This window comes from Tursiops truncatus, chromosome 17, assembly GCF_011762595.2.
Source record: "Tursiops truncatus isolate mTurTru1 chromosome 17, mTurTru1.mat.Y, whole genome shotgun sequence".
NCBI classification, from domain to species: Eukaryota; Metazoa; Chordata; class Mammalia; order Artiodactyla; family Delphinidae; genus Tursiops; species Tursiops truncatus.
Window position 1 is genome coordinate 42867730 of NC_047050.1, and position 17040 is coordinate 42884769.

Sequence of the window (17040 nt, forward strand, 5' to 3'; positions counted from 1 at the left end):
AAGTCTGTTTTTGCTTATTCTTTTTTTTTAAATGGCTTTTTTCTGTAACTTCAAACTTTTTGTATCCTCCAAATGGATATTATATCTGTGCCTTATTTTGATGAATTAGTAAACTGTTTAGTATTTAATAGAACCCTTTTCTGTCTCATGTGCAGGTGCCGTCTTCACACAGTTCTCTTATTTATGTCTGGTGCACAGTTTTGACTTTAGAACCCAGCTCTCAAGTGCAACAACGAATGGTAAGTGCTTTCTAATCCTAAAATATGGCATATGGCTTTGACCTTTCCTGTTCTGAAATAAATTAAGGTCAGAGTGACCCAGGGAAGAGATTTATTACAAGTTTGTTTCAGCGTCAAACAGCTGGAATACTGCAACAAAGCAAATATGAAAGTTGTTCTGTCCTTTTATTTTTATAGATTGTGTTCAGCCCTCTTTTTATCATGAGGAGTCATCTTCCAGACCCCATTATCATACATTTGGAGAAAAGAAGTCTGGGATTGAGTGAAACACAAATTATTCCAGGAAAAGGACAAGAAAAACCGCTGCAAAACATAGAACCTGACCTTGTACATCACCTAACATTTCAAGCAAGGTACTGGGAAAGTCCTTACATTTTCTTAAGAGAGATTCAGTAGAAAAGTAACTTTGTCCTGCTGAGGAGGTAAGGGAGGATAGAGTTTTTTGTATGATTTCTTATCTTATGAGAATGTTATTTTTAAATTGCCCTGCCTAGTATTCTCTTATTCTCTTCTACAGTTTAAGATAAAATTCAGCCCCTTTGGATATAAATAAGAGGGATGATCAGAAAATGTAATTGACACATAATTTCTGTAGAGGAACAAGAGATCTCCACCCAAGCATTGGGGAGGAAAGGCCACGGCCCAGATAATTCCCCAAACTGTGTCATCATCCCTAAAGCACCAAAAATTGACTCACTCTCACCAAAAAAAATATTGGTCTATGATACATCTGATAATCATTCTTGTTTTTTCTTTCCGTTTCCTAGAGAAGAAGATGATCCTTCACATTGTGCTGTTCCCATCTCAACATCCCTCATTAAACAAATAGCCACTAAGATACACCCCGGAGGCACAGTTACTCAGACCCTTGACGAATTCTACGGGCCAGAAAAGTCCCTTCAACCCACATGGCCCTATAATAAAAAGGACTCTGACAGGTAATGTTCTCTAGCAGTCTTTTTCTACAAACATTTCTCAATATTAAGAAATAAATAACTGTTCACAAAAATCTTAGATACCATAAAAACATTTTAAAAAAGATGCTTGCATGTGTCTGTCAGATTCTGACCTTTTATCACCTAGTAGATGTATTCCGTAGATTGCTTCATTCTTAATCTCGAACATAGTTGCATGAAAAGTTTCTTTCTCCTGGATGCAAACTTAGCATTGCATGACTCTGGTGTGAAGAGGTGTCATACAGGAGCGTTGTGTGTCTGGAATCCTTAAACACATTTCATGAATCCTGAAGTCATCATGTTTCATTGAGTCTCTTGGATGTGGTATTTGGCACAGGAATGAGCAGCTGAGCCAGTGGGACAGCCCAATGCGAGTGAAGCTGTCAGCCTGGAAGCCATATGTGAGGACCTTGTTGATAGAGCTGCTACCCTGGGCCCTGCTCATCAATCAATCCAAGTGGGACCTCTGGCTGTTTGAGGGAGAGAAGATTGTTCTACAGGTTCCTGCTGGCAAAATTATTATCCCTCCTAATTTTCAGGTACTATAACTTTTTTTTTTAAACTAATAGGAATTCTTTCCTTTCAACAACCAGCTTTTATTCTGAGGTTGCATTTATGTTCTTAACAGAATCAATCAGTTGTGGAAAACTGTCCTCCTAGATGCATATGTAAGGGGTATGGAATGTTCTTTGATATTCAGAGACATCTCAGATGTCTTTTTTTTTTTCCCCATCAGCAGTATTCATGCTTGAGTTATCATTAAATTTGATAACTTGTACTAGTTACATTCTCATTTCCATTGTGTATAGGATGTTTGACAAGTATTAGGATTTGCCTGCTCAGGATATGTTAAGAATATAGAGCCATATTCTGTGCTAACCCACCCCCTAGATATTTTTGTGGTTCTTACAGAAACTCTCAGAGATGTGCAAGATGGATAAGAAGTAAAGATTTCTGAACAGCTATTTTTGTCAAGGCCCCTTTTCCTTTATAAGTGGACTTGCCTGTCCATAATCATGGATGCCCCCCGTTAGTGATAACAGCATAGAATCATTAATAACAAGGGAAGAAAAACTTAATTGTAAAACAGAATTTCATAGGAAGATTTTATATTCCATTACAGGAGAACTTTCTTGATAAGGCTAGCCCAGTTCAAGAAGGCACATAAATCTGTAAGAAAATAGAGTACAAGGAATTTCTAAATAAAATGTTTTCCTGATAGGGAATAATTTGAGAGTCCTTTTTTTTTGAACTCCAGTTTATAAGCATCTTTACTCAATTGCATTTTTCCTTTTTTTTAAAAAAAATAATCATATGATGTTACCTTAAGGAATTGGGATGTTGACCTACATGTACGTAGTGTTGCATATTATTCTTTTGTCAAATGAAATGAAACCTTCAGTTTTTAAGCCTTTGGTATATAGGGTAGTCACAGTTTAGATTGATGTTTTTTTTCCCTCCTTCAATAAATATGAATTCCATTGTGATTCAGAGAAAGCACTGGGAACTAAAATAAAATGTATGTTGCCATTACCAAAAAAAAGGGATTTGGTTGCCTAAGTAGACCTATTACATAATATAAAAAATTCCTACGAATTGAGGTAAAAATATCAAAGTTAAGAAAAATACTTTATAATTGAGGCATTACTTTTCCAGGAAGCTTTTCAAATTGGAATATACTGGGCAAATACAAACACTGTGCACAAGTCAGTAGCAATTAAACTGGTCCATAACCTGACATCTCCAAAGTGGAAAGATGGAGGTAATGGTGAAGTTGTGTCATTGGACGAAGAAGGGTTTGTTGCTGCCGAAATAAGACTTGGTGCTTTCCCAGGACATCAGAAGGTAAGATCAAAGTCGATAAAAGTCTGTGTGGCTCAGGGGATAGCATGCCATCCCTTCAACCTGTTTAAAATGAGTCTACCCTTTTCTTTTTTAATCCCTTTTTGGTATTACTTGTTCCAAACAATTTTTAACAGTGTAACGTGATTTCTTAGACCTCTCTGTTTTACAGTCGTTTTTTTTTTTTCCTTTGCTAGTGATAAAAGCTGTGTCACATAGTTTATCCAATAACCTCTCTATTTCAGAACACTCAGCAGTCACTTGATTTATTGTAAGTAGGGGAAAAAAGTGAACTTATTCCCAAATATCCACAAGTTGTACTTGGCCTCCTTGTTTTAGAGCAGGAGGTAGAGCTGCTAACATTCTGAGTATTGAGTGAAAGGACAAAGGCTCCTGCAGCAAAGCTTATATTTCTGGAAAGGGCTTCCTGAGCAAAATGATGTGGAGTTGTGTTATTGAACAGCGGACTGGTACTCATGTTTGTGAAGATGAATACAGAAAAATGAAAAAAAATAGTTATTTAACTAAATATAAGTGGTATGTGCTTTTCAACATGAATCTTTTCTAAAGTAGTATATAAAAACCAGTTAAGCTGAATAATATAGTAACAAATCACATTAAACTGTATGTATGAAGTAAGTATCATAGTGTACCGTGTAGAAATCTCATGCTGTACTTAATGATATCTTCGTTATTTTAGCTGTCCCAAATCTGAAAAAGAAAGGATGCTTCATCAGAGTAGTATAGTTCAGAATGACCTTTCTCTGGGAAGAAGCTAGATTTTGACAGGCATCTTCAAAGAGCCTCCTGAGAAAAGTTAGGGTCATTTGGTGACTTTTTAAAAATAAATTTCTCTGATACAAAGTAGTAGGTCTTCAGTATTCAAGGCTGGTATCCATTTCCTCAAAGTTGTCTGGGCAACACATGTTTATGCTCTGCCGGCCAAAATACTGTAACACGGGTGTAAATGGCAAAGAGCTGTAAGCGTGAATCACCGAAAGTTGAATAGTTGTAAGTTGAGAACTACCATCAAAACCTGGAAAAAAAGTTATGATATACAGTCAAACACCCAGTACCTCCAGCACCTCACAAAATGGCCACAGCAAGTGCGAATAAATGTTAGTGAAGGAATGAATGAACTGTTGGAAAATATAATATTATTATATCTCATTATTCTCTAGTAGTGATTCTCAAACTTTTTAGTCTTTGGACCCCTTTACACTCTTAAAAGATACCGAGGACCTCCAAAAAACCTTTTGTTTATGTGGGTTATATCTATTTGATATTTATCAAATTAGAAATTAAAACAGAAAATTTTAAACACAAGAATTCACAAACATACATTTCATTAGCCATAAGCATGATGACATCATATGTCATATAGCCTCTGGAAAACTCCACTGTATGCTCATGTGAAAATTAGAGTGAAAAAGACAAATAGCATCTTATTATTATTTTAAAATTAGTTTTGACTTGGGGCCCCCTGAAAGAATCTCAAAGACCATCTCCTCCAAGGGTTCTCAGACCACACTCTGAGAACTTTCTTGACGTTACCACTTGCTAGATGGATATCTTTAGGCACGTAATACCTTCTCTGAGCATCAGTTCCTCATACAATGTGATAGGACAATGAGATGATACACACCGTGGTTAAGAGCAGCACCAGGGAACCAGTCTGCATGGTTTCTAATTCCAACCCTTAGACCCTCTTTATCTTTGTGACCTTGGGCAAGTTGCTTACCTCTTTGTGCCTCATTTTTTCTCTTCTGTAAAATGGGGATAATATAGTAGCTACCCCATGTGGGTGTAGTGAGCATTCTGTGAATTAATATGCATAAAGTACTTTCAACAGGTGGAGCACAAGAAGGCAATATATGAGGGTCAGCTGTTACTATTTTCTTCAACATTGTCATCATTATTTAAGTTCTCAGAACTCCTCTTGGTCCAGGTACACATTCAGTGAGATAGCTGCTAGGGTGAGCATGAGAAGGGGAATGCTGGATTGAGTTCTTTATGTTGAAAAGGATAAGTGACATCTGTTTGTGTATAAGTGCTTTATAAATAAATATTTTGTGAGGGAAAAATTGGTTTAATAACTTGAAAACAAGTCTCTGTCACTATACAATAGCAGGAAAAGTAGGCGGTTTGCTAAAGCACCCTGTTGAAGAGTAAATAGTGACCCTTTTTAGGGACCAAGACAATTTTGAGACTGAAAGGGAACTCTACTAAATCCTCTGGAACAGAAGATAAAATTGATACTGTCCTATGCAAACCAATGGATAAAATGACTTTTAAAAATAATCAAGAGGTTTTTATATGCCATATGATGTTTTTTTCCCTTTGGAAGCACCCACTTAAGTATCACATTTAATTTGAATTTATGTATTATGTTCTGTTGTTTAGAAGTTGTTAATATTTTCATTAAATGATGAAATACATGATTGGTGAGTCAAAATACTCTAAAGATTGGGCAGAATAAACAAAAAAACAGTGGTTAGATGCCACGAAGTAGGTGGCAGTGCCTTAACTGTATGCGCCTCTCCCATCCTTGTCAAGGGGAGTGCTAACCTTCTCTCCTTTCATACAACACCCATATAATATTTTAAAAATTACTCTTTCCTCAATTGTCCTGCAGTTATGCCAGTTCTGCATTTCCTCCATGGTACAGCAAGGCATACAAATTATTCAGGTTGAAGACAAGACTACAATAATCAATAATACACCGTATCAGATATTTTATAAACCACAGTTATCTATCGCCAGACCCCACTCTGGAAAGGAGGTAAGCAATTCAAAGATGATTGTTTTGTCTAAGTTTTCATAAATCAATAATAATTATTATCAACTTTTTTTTAACCTGGAACAAATCAAAAGCTAACACTGAATACAGGTAAAGATTCATTGATTTTTGCTTTCATTAAAACCATGGATGCTGGGCTTCCCTGGTGGCGCAGTGGTTGAGAGTCCGCCTGCCGATGCAGGGGACACGGGTTCGTGCCCCGGTCTGGGAAGATCCCACATGCCGCGGAGCGGCTAGGCCCGTGAGCCATGGCCACTGAGCCTGCGCATCCGGAGCCTGTGCTCCGCAGCGGGAGAGGCCACAACAGTGAGAGGCCCGCGTACCGCAAAAAAAAAAAACACACACACACAAAAAAACAAAAAACAACCTTGGATGCCATGGTGAGCACTTCCAAGGTACTTAATGAGGAGACATCCTACCAAGCAGGAGATCCGGACCCACTGGCAGCTGGGTGCTGCCGGCCCCGTCTGCCCCCGAGGCTGCAGCGCTCTCTGCCAGAGCTCACTAACACAAGGCCCCGCCAGCAGGAAGCGGGCCTGAGGACTGGCTCAGAGGCTCCTGGAAAAGAACATCTGCCTCGCAGGCCACCGTGCCTGGAGGAGCCCAGTGTGAAGAAGGCTCAGCCCCAACGGAGCCCCAGATCTGGGAGCGCTGAGCTCTGTGTCCACGAGGAGAGGAAATGTGAAAATGTACCAGCTCGTTTATGTTAACGTCTCTATGGCAGAATACGCGGCAAATGAATCCAATATTCAATTCTTTATACAGTTCAGATGAACAGTTTTATTTTAAGAGAGTAAAGAGATATTTTAAAAGGATTTGAAAACAGAATATGCTAAGTGGTATCTATTGTTTTACGCTATTGAAACCATCATATAGAAAAGTATTATTTTTCTTTACTTTCATCTGAATTTATTGTTAGCCCTTACTTTCAGCTCCTAAAAATTACATTAGAGCAATACAGTAGGATGAAAGTCTTATTTTTCTAAGCCTACAGTGCATTATAGTATTTATAAAAATGTCAGAGTAATAGAATTTCATCTTGGTTCGTTGAAGTATTGATAGAATAAATAGGTGACCAGAAGTACCCTGGTGGGAAGTAGAGGTCAACAGTAATTGCATTGTAGGCGAGGATTTGAGGGAAGATCCAGCATGAGCCCTGATAATTTTCCTGCTTCTCCCCACCCTAGGGCTTCCTGAGGCATTGGGTCAGGGTTTTCGACACTGACACTTCCTCATCTGAAGAGGGGCATAATTTTGCATTCCTTGCACGTTTTGGGTGAAGGTTAAATGAGGTAATATGAGTAAAAAGGCTGGGTACTCAGGAAAGGAGAATTGCCAGCAGTCACCTCAATACCAGCATCACAATGGGCTCCTTGAGAGAAGGGGAAGGCCCCCATCCTTTCTGCAGCTGAGGGGGCCCCCTTTTTCAACCCCGACCCTGCTTCGGGCAGGTGTTGGAATTGTTTAAAGACATGGTAATCCCTACCCTCTCAGGGAGACTGTCTGGGACAGTGGGAGAAACAGCCCAAGAGCGAAGGAGGAAGCCTGGCTGCTGGCTAGGCTTTGCCACACACTGGCTTTGTGATGCTGGACAAATCATCTGCACTCTGGGAAGCAGCTTCCTCAGCTGTGAAAGAGGAGGGCCAAATAAATTATCTCTAAAGGTCCTTTTTATGTCTACAATCCTGAGACTCTCTAATGTGCCAGAAACCATGTGGAATTCCAACAGAGGGTTGGAGATCAGAGTTTCCTGCTCCCTCAGGATGAGCTTTCAAAAAAATTTGTCTTCTGAGCCCCCAGTTTACCCTTCTGTATCTCATTCAGATCTCTTCTGCCCAAGGTCCCCCGGGGTGCCACCCTTTCAGTCCAGCCACACCTCTCTAGGAGGACTCCCTCCCAACAAACAACACTTGTACCACATGGCATGGCTTTTCTTTGCAGTACCTGGGGGTATTGAGAACTTTGCATCACCTTTGAAGTCACACCAGTTTTATCATGTTTCATTATGCCTGGAAAAGCCGACCCTGTTCTTCCTGCTCCTTGTAATTGTCTCATTAGAGCTTTCTCATGGGAACAGGATTTCTAATATTCCCATGTCCCCCACCTGGCCACCTCCTGAGAATATATGTTAAGGTTTCTCAGAAGCTGTGCTTTAAAAAGTGTAACTTCTCTGTATGACTGTAGTAACTGTGCTCTCTCTGCATTGTCTTTTCTTTCTTCAGTATTTTCATGTTCCAGACAGTGCTACTTTCAGCATTTGCCCAGGTGGCGAGCAGCCTGCTGTGAAATCCAGCTCCCTTCCTTGCTGGGACTTAATGCCTGATATCAGTCAGTCAGCGCTGGATGCATCCCTGCTTCAGAAACAGATCTTGCTGGCCTTCTCTCCTGCCGCAGTTGCCGACAGCTCACAGTGCTGGAGCCTGCCAGCTCTAGTTAGACAAGAGTTTCCCAGACAGAGTGTGTCAGTGCCCTTCGGGAACTATAGGGAAAATGGATTCTGTACCAGGTATTTTACATTTATGTGAATGTCCTTCTTTGCTTCATCCAGGTGCCGGGAGAAATAGGAGAATATTTGCAGTGCTCACCACATGTAAAATTAGGTTTTGCTTTTATTTTTCATGGCTTCTAGGTTTTGTATACAACTGGGCAAATGTTATGATCACACATGGGTTGTCCCAGTGTACTACTGATGAGATTTCTCCCTTATGCAGCTTCTACTAGGGGGAAATGTGATGTTTGTACCGTAGAATAGCAGAAATCTATCATAATGAAAAGATCACCTTCTTTTATGGCTTCTTAGCCTCTGTCAAGTGATAAGAAATAAGGGTTAAAATATGAGAGAGTCAAGTTGGAAAACCTTTTCTTTTCCCATATTTTACTTTTACTTCAAAATGGAATTTTTCTCAAGTCATTAAGAGAGATAACTTAGATAAACACAAGTCACAGAAGACTCTGTTCTGTGGTTGTTCCTGCACGCAAGTTACTCCAATTACCAATTACCAATTATGCAAATAGCAACCACAGAATCAAGCCAGAGACATGTAATGGTTTGTTCATACCGGACTTTTATTTTGCGGTCGTTTTGCATGCAATATGTCCTTTCTGTAGCTGTCAGGAATAACTTATTTATGGTATATATAAAAAGTACAAAAGAAAACATATTGTAACCTTATGAGAGGTACCTTTTTTCGTGATTATGAATTTATAGACTTTATTTGAGATTTTAGCCATCTTAACTTTGATGTATATAGAGATTTCTAGTAGTAATATTTTAAAAGATAACTTCCTGACTCGAGTTATCCTTAATATTAAGGCTCTGTTCCCTACACACATCCCTTCTTCTTTCACAACACTCACAAACATCCATGATTTTATAAACACTTTTCACCCCTAACTCGAGAGGAATGTTTGTCCTTATGTTCTGGTTGGAGAAGTTAAGTGTGGTGAGTTTTTTTATTTTTAATTAAAACAAACTTGGGACTTCGGCACAGTGGTTAAGAATCCGCCTGCCAATGCAGAGGACGCGGGTTCGAGCCCTGGTTCGGAAAGATCCCACATGCCGCGGAGCAACTAAGCCCGTGCACCACAACTACTGAGCCCGTGTGCCACAACTACTGAGCCTGCGCTCTAGAGCTCACGAGCCACAACTACTGAGCCCATGTGCCACAGCTACTGAAGCCCGCGCGCCTAGAGCCTGTGCTCCGGAACAAGAGAAGCCACCGTAATGAGAAGCCCGCGCACCGCAAAGAAGAGTAGCCCCCGCTTGCTGCAACTAGAGAAGGCCCGTGTGCAGCAACGAAGACCCAATGCAGCCAGAAATAAATAATAAATAAATAAATTTATTTAAAAAAAACTTATTGTTTCCAAAGCGGGGTGGGGGGAGGGATAAATTAGGAGGCTGGGAATTAACATATGCACACTACTATGTATAAAGTAGATAACCAACAAGAACCTACTGTATAGCACAGGGAACTATACTCACCGTTATGTAATAACCTATAAGGGGAAAGAATCTGAAAAGAATATATGTATATAACTGAATTGCTGTGCTGTACACCTGAAACTTACACAATATTGTAAATCAACCATACTTTAAAAAAAAAATTTTTTTAACATCTTTATTGGAGTATAATTGCTTTTCAATGGTGTGTTAGTTTCTGCTTTATAACAAAGTGAATCAGTTATACATATACATATGTTCCCATATCTCTTCCCTCTTGCGTCTCCCTCCCTCCTACCCTCCCTATCCCACCCCTCCAGGTGATCACAAAGCACCGAGCTGATCTCCCTGTGCTATGCGGCTGCTTCCCACTAGCCATCTATTTTACATTTGGTAGTGTATATATGTCCATGCCACTCTCTCACTTCGTCCCAGCTTACCCTTCTCCCTCCCCATATCCTCAAGTCCATTCTCTAGTAAGTGTTATTTTGAGATAATCGTAGATTCACATACAGATACAGGAAATAATACAGAGAGGTCCCATGTATCCCTTACCCAGTTCCCCTATCTTGCAAAACTCAACTATAATATCACAACTGGGATATTGGCGTTGATACAATCAACATATAGAACATTTCCATCAATTAAGTGTGGTAAGTTTAATAAGGAAGTATTTTTGAAAGCAATGTGAACCTATGTATAGAAAACAAAACTTATTTTTAAAACTGAGAGACAAAATGTAAAATAAAACACTTAGAAATTAAGTTTAAAATTCTAAGATTTTATTAATTTAAATCTTCATCTGTACATATTAAGCTAGATATTACATTGGAAGTGCCGTATTTCAGTCTTGGCCCCAGCTCTTGGCTATCGGCAGAGCATTCTCTGTGGTTGGCTTGCCCAGCTCTTCCACAGGTAGGCTGGGAGAAGGACTTCGGTGCTAATGCAGAGACTGACGCTCAGAGAGTGTTCCATCTCCTCTCCTCCCCCCAGTCCAGCAGTGCACATGTCATGGTGTTATTTAGTTATTAATATGATTTCCCCAAATACTAATCGACAGTTCACCTTGACATTTCAGACAAATATACAGGCTTTGGGAAGAACTCTCACTGGCGAGCAGAATAGGTAATGAATGGGAAATTCTTCAGTGTGTCATTGACCCCTTATAATAAGTGGAAACTGAGGGCCACATTTGGCAAATATCTGATTTCTTTGATTAATTTCAACAATCGGCCCACAGAATTTAAGCTTCAGAGAGAATTTTTTTCCTGCTTTGTTATGAAATACTTTTTGGTAGTCTCTAGGTCTAAATTGGAGCCTTTCTCTCTGTCCATTGTAGAGGTCAGCCTACGGCCACACAGCAGTTTCTCTGAGGCCAAATAGTAAATACAGCTTTGCTCTTCGTAGTCAAAATGGAGATCCTGTAAAGCACGATGATTGGCAAAAATTGACAACAAACATATTGAGCATACCTACCTTTAGAATTAAAAAAGAGCAAGTACCCAGATTCTCTAGTCGTCCTTCTAGAAGCACATCAACTCCTCCTTTGCCAAAATTTACCAAGCACTTTTGAGGAGGAAAAGCTAGCACAAGGATATCTGTAATTCTCTCCGAGTGGTAGGAGTTATGAGAGTTTTATTTTATTTATATTTTTAACCTAATTTTATTTTTTTACTTTTTATTTTATATTGGAGTATAGTTGATTAACAATGTTGTGTTAGTTTCAGGTGTACAGCAAAGTGATTCAGCTATACATACTCTTTTTCAAATTCTTTTCCCATTTAGGTTGTTATGGAATTGAGCAGTTCCCTGTGCTATACAGTAGGTCTTTGTTGGTTATCTGTTTTAAATATAGTAGTGTGTATATGATCTTTCACATTTTTTTGAATATTTTATAACCAAAATGTTTACTACTGTCAGAAAAAATTAGTAAACCTATCATTAGTGTTTGGCAGGTAATAGATAAGTGGATGCCCATCCATTCTCTGGAAAACATTTCCTCTGATGTATAAGAGAGAAGGTGTTATAGAGGTTCTGAATATTGCAGATCCAAATAAACATGTATCAGGAGAGAAAGCATGCATTTTTTTCTAAACCATTTCTATCCTTTGATTCTGTTCTAGGGCTATAGCACTGACATATCAAGAGCACTTTGGAGTGACTTATTTAACCCTCTCAGAAGACCCTAGTCCTCGAATAATTTTCCACAACAGATGTCCAGTAACAGTACTTATAAAGGAAAATACTAAAGGTATATGTTATAATGTTGAATTTAAATAATACAAAACCTATATTCTTTCTGGAGGTTTTTGACTTCGTAGTTACCTGTGACCCTCAAATAAAAGTGAGCTTCTCTGAGAAGTTTCTCTTGCCCCATTACGTTTAGTATCCCCAAGTCTTTTTCTTCAAGGCCTAAGTCTGCATATGCCTTTCTTTTTTCAATTTTAGATATTCCAAAGTGTGAGGTTTATTGCAGAAGAATTCCTCCTGAGTGCTCAATTCATCATGAGCTGTATCATCAGCTTTCCAGTTATCCAGACTGCAGGACCAGAGACTTACTCCCCAGCCTCCTTTTGAGAGTAGAATTGCTGGAGGAAACGACGAGTGAGTGGAGCGACGCCATCGACATCAACAGTCAGGGAACACAGGTCAGTGAGCTGCGAGGGTTCCTGCCAAAGCCCAAAGAAACAGTCCCTTTTTAAGGTTTTGGTGGTTGTCTGTTTCTAAACATAGTTTTCTAAATGCTGAATGTCTTGTCTCTGTGTGAGGGCACATGTGTATCCACTTTTACATCTTCAATGGGCTATAAATTCTCAAACCCAAGTATGTATCTCAAAGCGTACTTTGCAACTGTTTATGAGAGGGGAGCACCAGTTAAGCAAGCCCATCTTGGGTCTAAATCCAGGTCAAAAATGAAATAAAATTGTTAACCTTCTTTACATGGAAGGTAATCTAACTGTCCAGATCTTAGGACAATCATATTGTCAACCCTAGATTAATCACCTCTTTTGAAAATTTGCTAAGTGTAAAATATACATATTAATCCTAGTAGTGCGTGAAACTTTGCAAATATAAGTACAGTTTTAAACACCTAAACAGTTCAGATGTCCTGATTTGTCTCTGTCTTACTCTGGATGTTAGTGATAATATTTTTCTTGAAAATGGCACAGGAACCTAGCATTTCCTTTCTGCTCTACTTAAAATTTGCCATTTTTCAGTACAATTCAGTGGCATTAAATACATTCACAATGTTGTAAAACCATAACCACTATCTATTTCCAGAAATGTTTTGTCATCCTGAACAGATACTCTAAACCCATAACTCCCCATTCTCCCCTCTCCCCAACTCCTGGTGATCTCTAATGTACTTTCTGTCTCTGAATCTGCCTACTCCAGGCATCTCATGTAAGTGGAATCATACAACATTTGTCCTTTTGTGTCTGGCTTATTTCACTTAGCATAATGTTTTCAAGGTTCATGCATGTTGTAGCAAGTGTCAGAACTTCATTCCTTTTTATGGCTGAATAATATTGTGCTGAACTTTTTAAAAGTCCTTTCACATATATTAGTGCATTTGATCTTCACAACAGGCTTATGAAGTAGGTCCTACTGTAATGGTTACAGCACACATATTAAAGTTATAAATGTATACAGTGATAATAATGGTTATCATTTAATAAGTGCTTAATGTATGCTAGGCATTGTGCTAAGCACTTTACATTCATTCTTACTTAACCTTTGCAGCAGCCATACGAGACAGGGACTGTCACCTCCATGTTACAGAAGGGCAAACTGAGATCTCCAGAAGGAACATGGCCTAATTCCCATGTGTTACAAGGGAAGGGACTGGGATTTTATCCAGACCTGCCTGACTCCATAGCATGTGCTATGAATGCTACTTCCTTACCTGGAATTCCTTAACTGCCCTCTTCCCCAGTCCTGCTGGCACATCCTGTCTCATCTCTCAAGGGATTCTCTCCCTACACCCCTGTGAAGTCTCCTGCCCACCCCCATTTAATTGCATTCACTTCTGTAAATGATTTCCTACCAAGTCAAGATTCCTGGCAGTCAGACACCTGCCTTATTCATCCACAGCCTACAGCAGAATGCCTGCCAACACAATGAGATCTGAATACATATCATACAGATAAATGAATGACTGAATGAATGAAAGAGAAGGTGAGCTTACCAAGAGAGGTCTTATAAGGGCGGAGAAGAGGGTCCCAGGCCTAACCTTGGGAAACGCCAACATGTGAGTGTCATGCAGCAACAGACTGAGAAGGATCAGGAGAGTGGCTGGGCGAGAACCTGGGCAGAAACAGGAAAGCCCCTGAGAGAGAGAGTTTACAGGATGGCAGATGGTGGGAAGAGGGCAAGCAGGGTAGCCACTGGAAGTTACAGGTTTGGAGGGAGTGGAAGTGAGGGAGTGCAGGGACGGTGAGAAGTGTTCTTTCGAGAAGTGTGGCCGTGAAGCAGATGAGATCAGTGGGGAGGAAGCCCTTTATATGCTGCAGGAAAGTAGTCAGTGGAGGAGACATGAAAACAGGAGCGAGGAATTGCCAGAGAGACAAGTCCAAAGCATGGGGAGTGTAATTCTACTTGAACAGAAGGGCCACGCCCTCTTCTCTGTTGGCAGAAACGAGTTGGGGATGGGCACAGGTGTAGGTAGAGATCTCAGGAGGGATGGAGTGAAGTGATACCCACTGGCCTTAAGTTTATTATGAAGTGTGGAATGAAACATCTGCTGAGAGACAGAGGGAAACGGGTGGGGGCCTGGGGAGAGTGTAGCTGTGGAAACAGGTGAAGGACATGGCCGGGGACAGGTGCAAGAGGGGCCCCGCTCACCTGGGAGACCTGCATTTGTGGTTCCCCAAACTGCTGAGGGGTGTGATCTCCATCCGCAGTGCTCACGTGATGAACAGTGAAAATCCGCTGGGTCTGTGCAGCCTCAGAAGACGTTCCCCGTCTCAGTAATTTACAAAATAAGTATCACCAGCTTCTCAAGGGTCCCTGAACTCCCCTGCATCGGTTTGAAGATGTTTGAAACCTTGCTTATATATGTCTAGGGAATTCTTTACAATAGGCACTCTGCCTGCCAAACCTTATTTTGGGGATTCCTGTTCACTCTAAATTTCCTCAAACCTTTGTAGTCAGGGACACTTCAAAGCTGAGAGGAGGTACTGTTTCCAACACCCTTATCATCCCTGGTCCGAGGACCCAGCAAAGTCTCATGTTCCCATTAATCTTTGAGGAGCTGTGTGCCATATGTCCCGCAGACCACGGTTTACTTCCTATTCTGGAGGAAGATTTGTTTCAGGCCCTCACTGGCATCTCCTCAGTAACACACCAGGGCATATAAATCACTGGGGAGCTTGGGGAGCTGTGTCCTCTGATGAAAGGAAGCAGCCCTTCTGTAGGAGGGAGCTTGTCTTCCAGGAGCCTTTCCTCAGCCCTGGGTCACAGGCACGTGATGTGAATTTCAAAGCTGACCTAAAAAAAGCAGAATTTAAAAAAAAAAAAAAAAGCAGAATTAAAACACCATAAAATCTCCATTATGCCCCAAGGAAGAAGACTCCTTTAGCTTTTATCAGTCATAGAGATGCCTCTGCCTTGGTCATGTAAATAAGACCGTGTCATGTTGTATAATTTTGACATGGAATATGAGAAGGAATATGCAGACAGTAACTTTATGGTTACACAAAGAAGTATTCTTTGGATCAAGAGTTAACTAGAAGACCTGAGAGCGTGTCGGCCACAAAATCCTGATGGGGGTGGGTTTTCTGGGGCTGTGTCCCTGGCTCACACCTGGTTAGAAGACATCTCAGCCAGAGGCCCCGCAGTGGCAACTGGTGCTCTCTTATCCCTAATGACAGTGGGTGGGAGCCTGACTTCAGGGAGGAAAAATCTTCAGATTCTCAATAAGTAAGTGAACGTATGAAAAATAAGCTTATGTTGATAATTTTAAGTCATAATTTTGATCCTATCAGGGAAATACTTTAGAATCCTGTCACAGTGTATGGGATTTCAATTGCTCACAGTTCAAAACCTTATTTTCGTCAAAGTTAGGCAACCTTCTTTGGAAAAATTCAAAACAAAAAAATGTACACAGAAAACATAGTAGTTACTTTTTTACTAATATAGACATTGAGAAACATTGCTTCAGTCGTTCAATCCGCAGGACTTCTTGAGATTAAATATGCGCCAGACATTATAACCTGGTTCTGGGACTACATAAAATACAGTGAACAAACATGGAACACAGCCCTTTCCCTCAAGGAGACCATGTGTGGAGGAGATAGATGATAAGCAAGTAATCCCATGGGTCGTTGTACTGTTGTGAACTCTGGTAACAGCTCTGCAGGAGAGGCGGGTACAGGTGTGCTGTTTATACGGCAGACTAATTTGAGAGGCCAAGGAGTGTGTCAGTGGGTAAGAGACCTGGCATCTATGCCTTAAAGGAGGAACAGGCATTAAGTATTAGACAAGAGAACGGGAGATTTTTCTTGGCAGAAAGAATAATGTGTTCAAAGCTTCGGTGCTCAGAGAGGGAACATCGGCCTTTCAGGGATCTAAATGCCAGTGTGGCCCTAGTGCCAGATGAAGGAAAAGGGGGTGAGAGAGGAGGCTAGTGAGGCAATTCAAGGCCAAACCTGGCAAGATGCTGTCGCTCCAATCAAGGATTTGGGGTTTTATCTTAAAAGCCACGGGAAGTGATTGAATTGTTTATGAAAAGCAATTTCTGAGCCAAAGAAGAACGAGCAGTTTGAACCCCAAAAGGCAGATTAAAATTATCTCTTTGCAGGTGAATTCTCTTCTACAAAGATACAGTAAATTCTCATGATCTTTGACTCTTTTTTTTTTTTAATTTATTTATTTTTGGCTGTGTTGGGTCCTCGTTGCTGTGCGCGGGCTTTCTCTAGTTGTGGCGAGCAGGGGCTACTCTTCGTTGCGGTGCGTGGGCTTCTCATTGTGGTGGCTTCTCTTGTTGTGGAGCACGAACTCTAGGCGCGCGGGCTTCAGTAGTTGTGGCACATGGGCTCAGTAGTTGTGGCTCACGGGCTCTAGAGCACAGGCTCAGTAGTTGTGGCGCACGGGCTTAGTTGCTCCTCGGCATGTGGGATCTTCCCAGACCAGGGCTCGAACCCGTGACCCCTGCATTGGCAGGCGGGTTCTTAACCACTGCACCACCAGGGAAGTCCTCATGATCTTTGACTCTTAACAGAAGTGTTTAGTGGGGTCAGCATCATTGCTGTTTTCTTCTCC

At 40.6% G+C, this 17040-nt stretch overlaps 1 protein-coding gene and 1 pseudogene across 4 annotated transcripts in view; one reads left to right on the top strand and one right to left on the bottom strand.

Moving 5' to 3' along the window:
* VPS13B (vacuolar protein sorting 13 homolog B) overlaps positions 1 to 17040 on the top strand; it is a 797029-nt gene that overhangs the window by 743789 nt on the left and 36200 nt on the right. For all 4 annotated transcript variants that reach the window (XM_033843006.2, XM_073794625.1, XM_073794626.1 and 1 more), the window contains 9 exons: positions 156 to 239; positions 417 to 592; positions 1007 to 1177; positions 1533 to 1734; positions 2852 to 3040; positions 5673 to 5819; positions 8060 to 8343; positions 11901 to 12028; positions 12226 to 12425. In XM_033843006.2, coding sequence (XP_033698897.1) covers positions 156 to 239; positions 417 to 592; positions 1007 to 1177; positions 1533 to 1734; positions 2852 to 3040; positions 5673 to 5819; positions 8060 to 8343; positions 11901 to 12028; positions 12226 to 12425 — 1581 coding nt within the window. The remainder of the gene's footprint in view (positions 1 to 155; positions 240 to 416; positions 593 to 1006; positions 1178 to 1532; positions 1735 to 2851; positions 3041 to 5672; positions 5820 to 8059; positions 8344 to 11900; positions 12029 to 12225; positions 12426 to 17040) is intronic.
* On the bottom strand, positions 5520 to 5627 carry LOC117308796 (U6atac minor spliceosomal RNA; annotated as a pseudogene).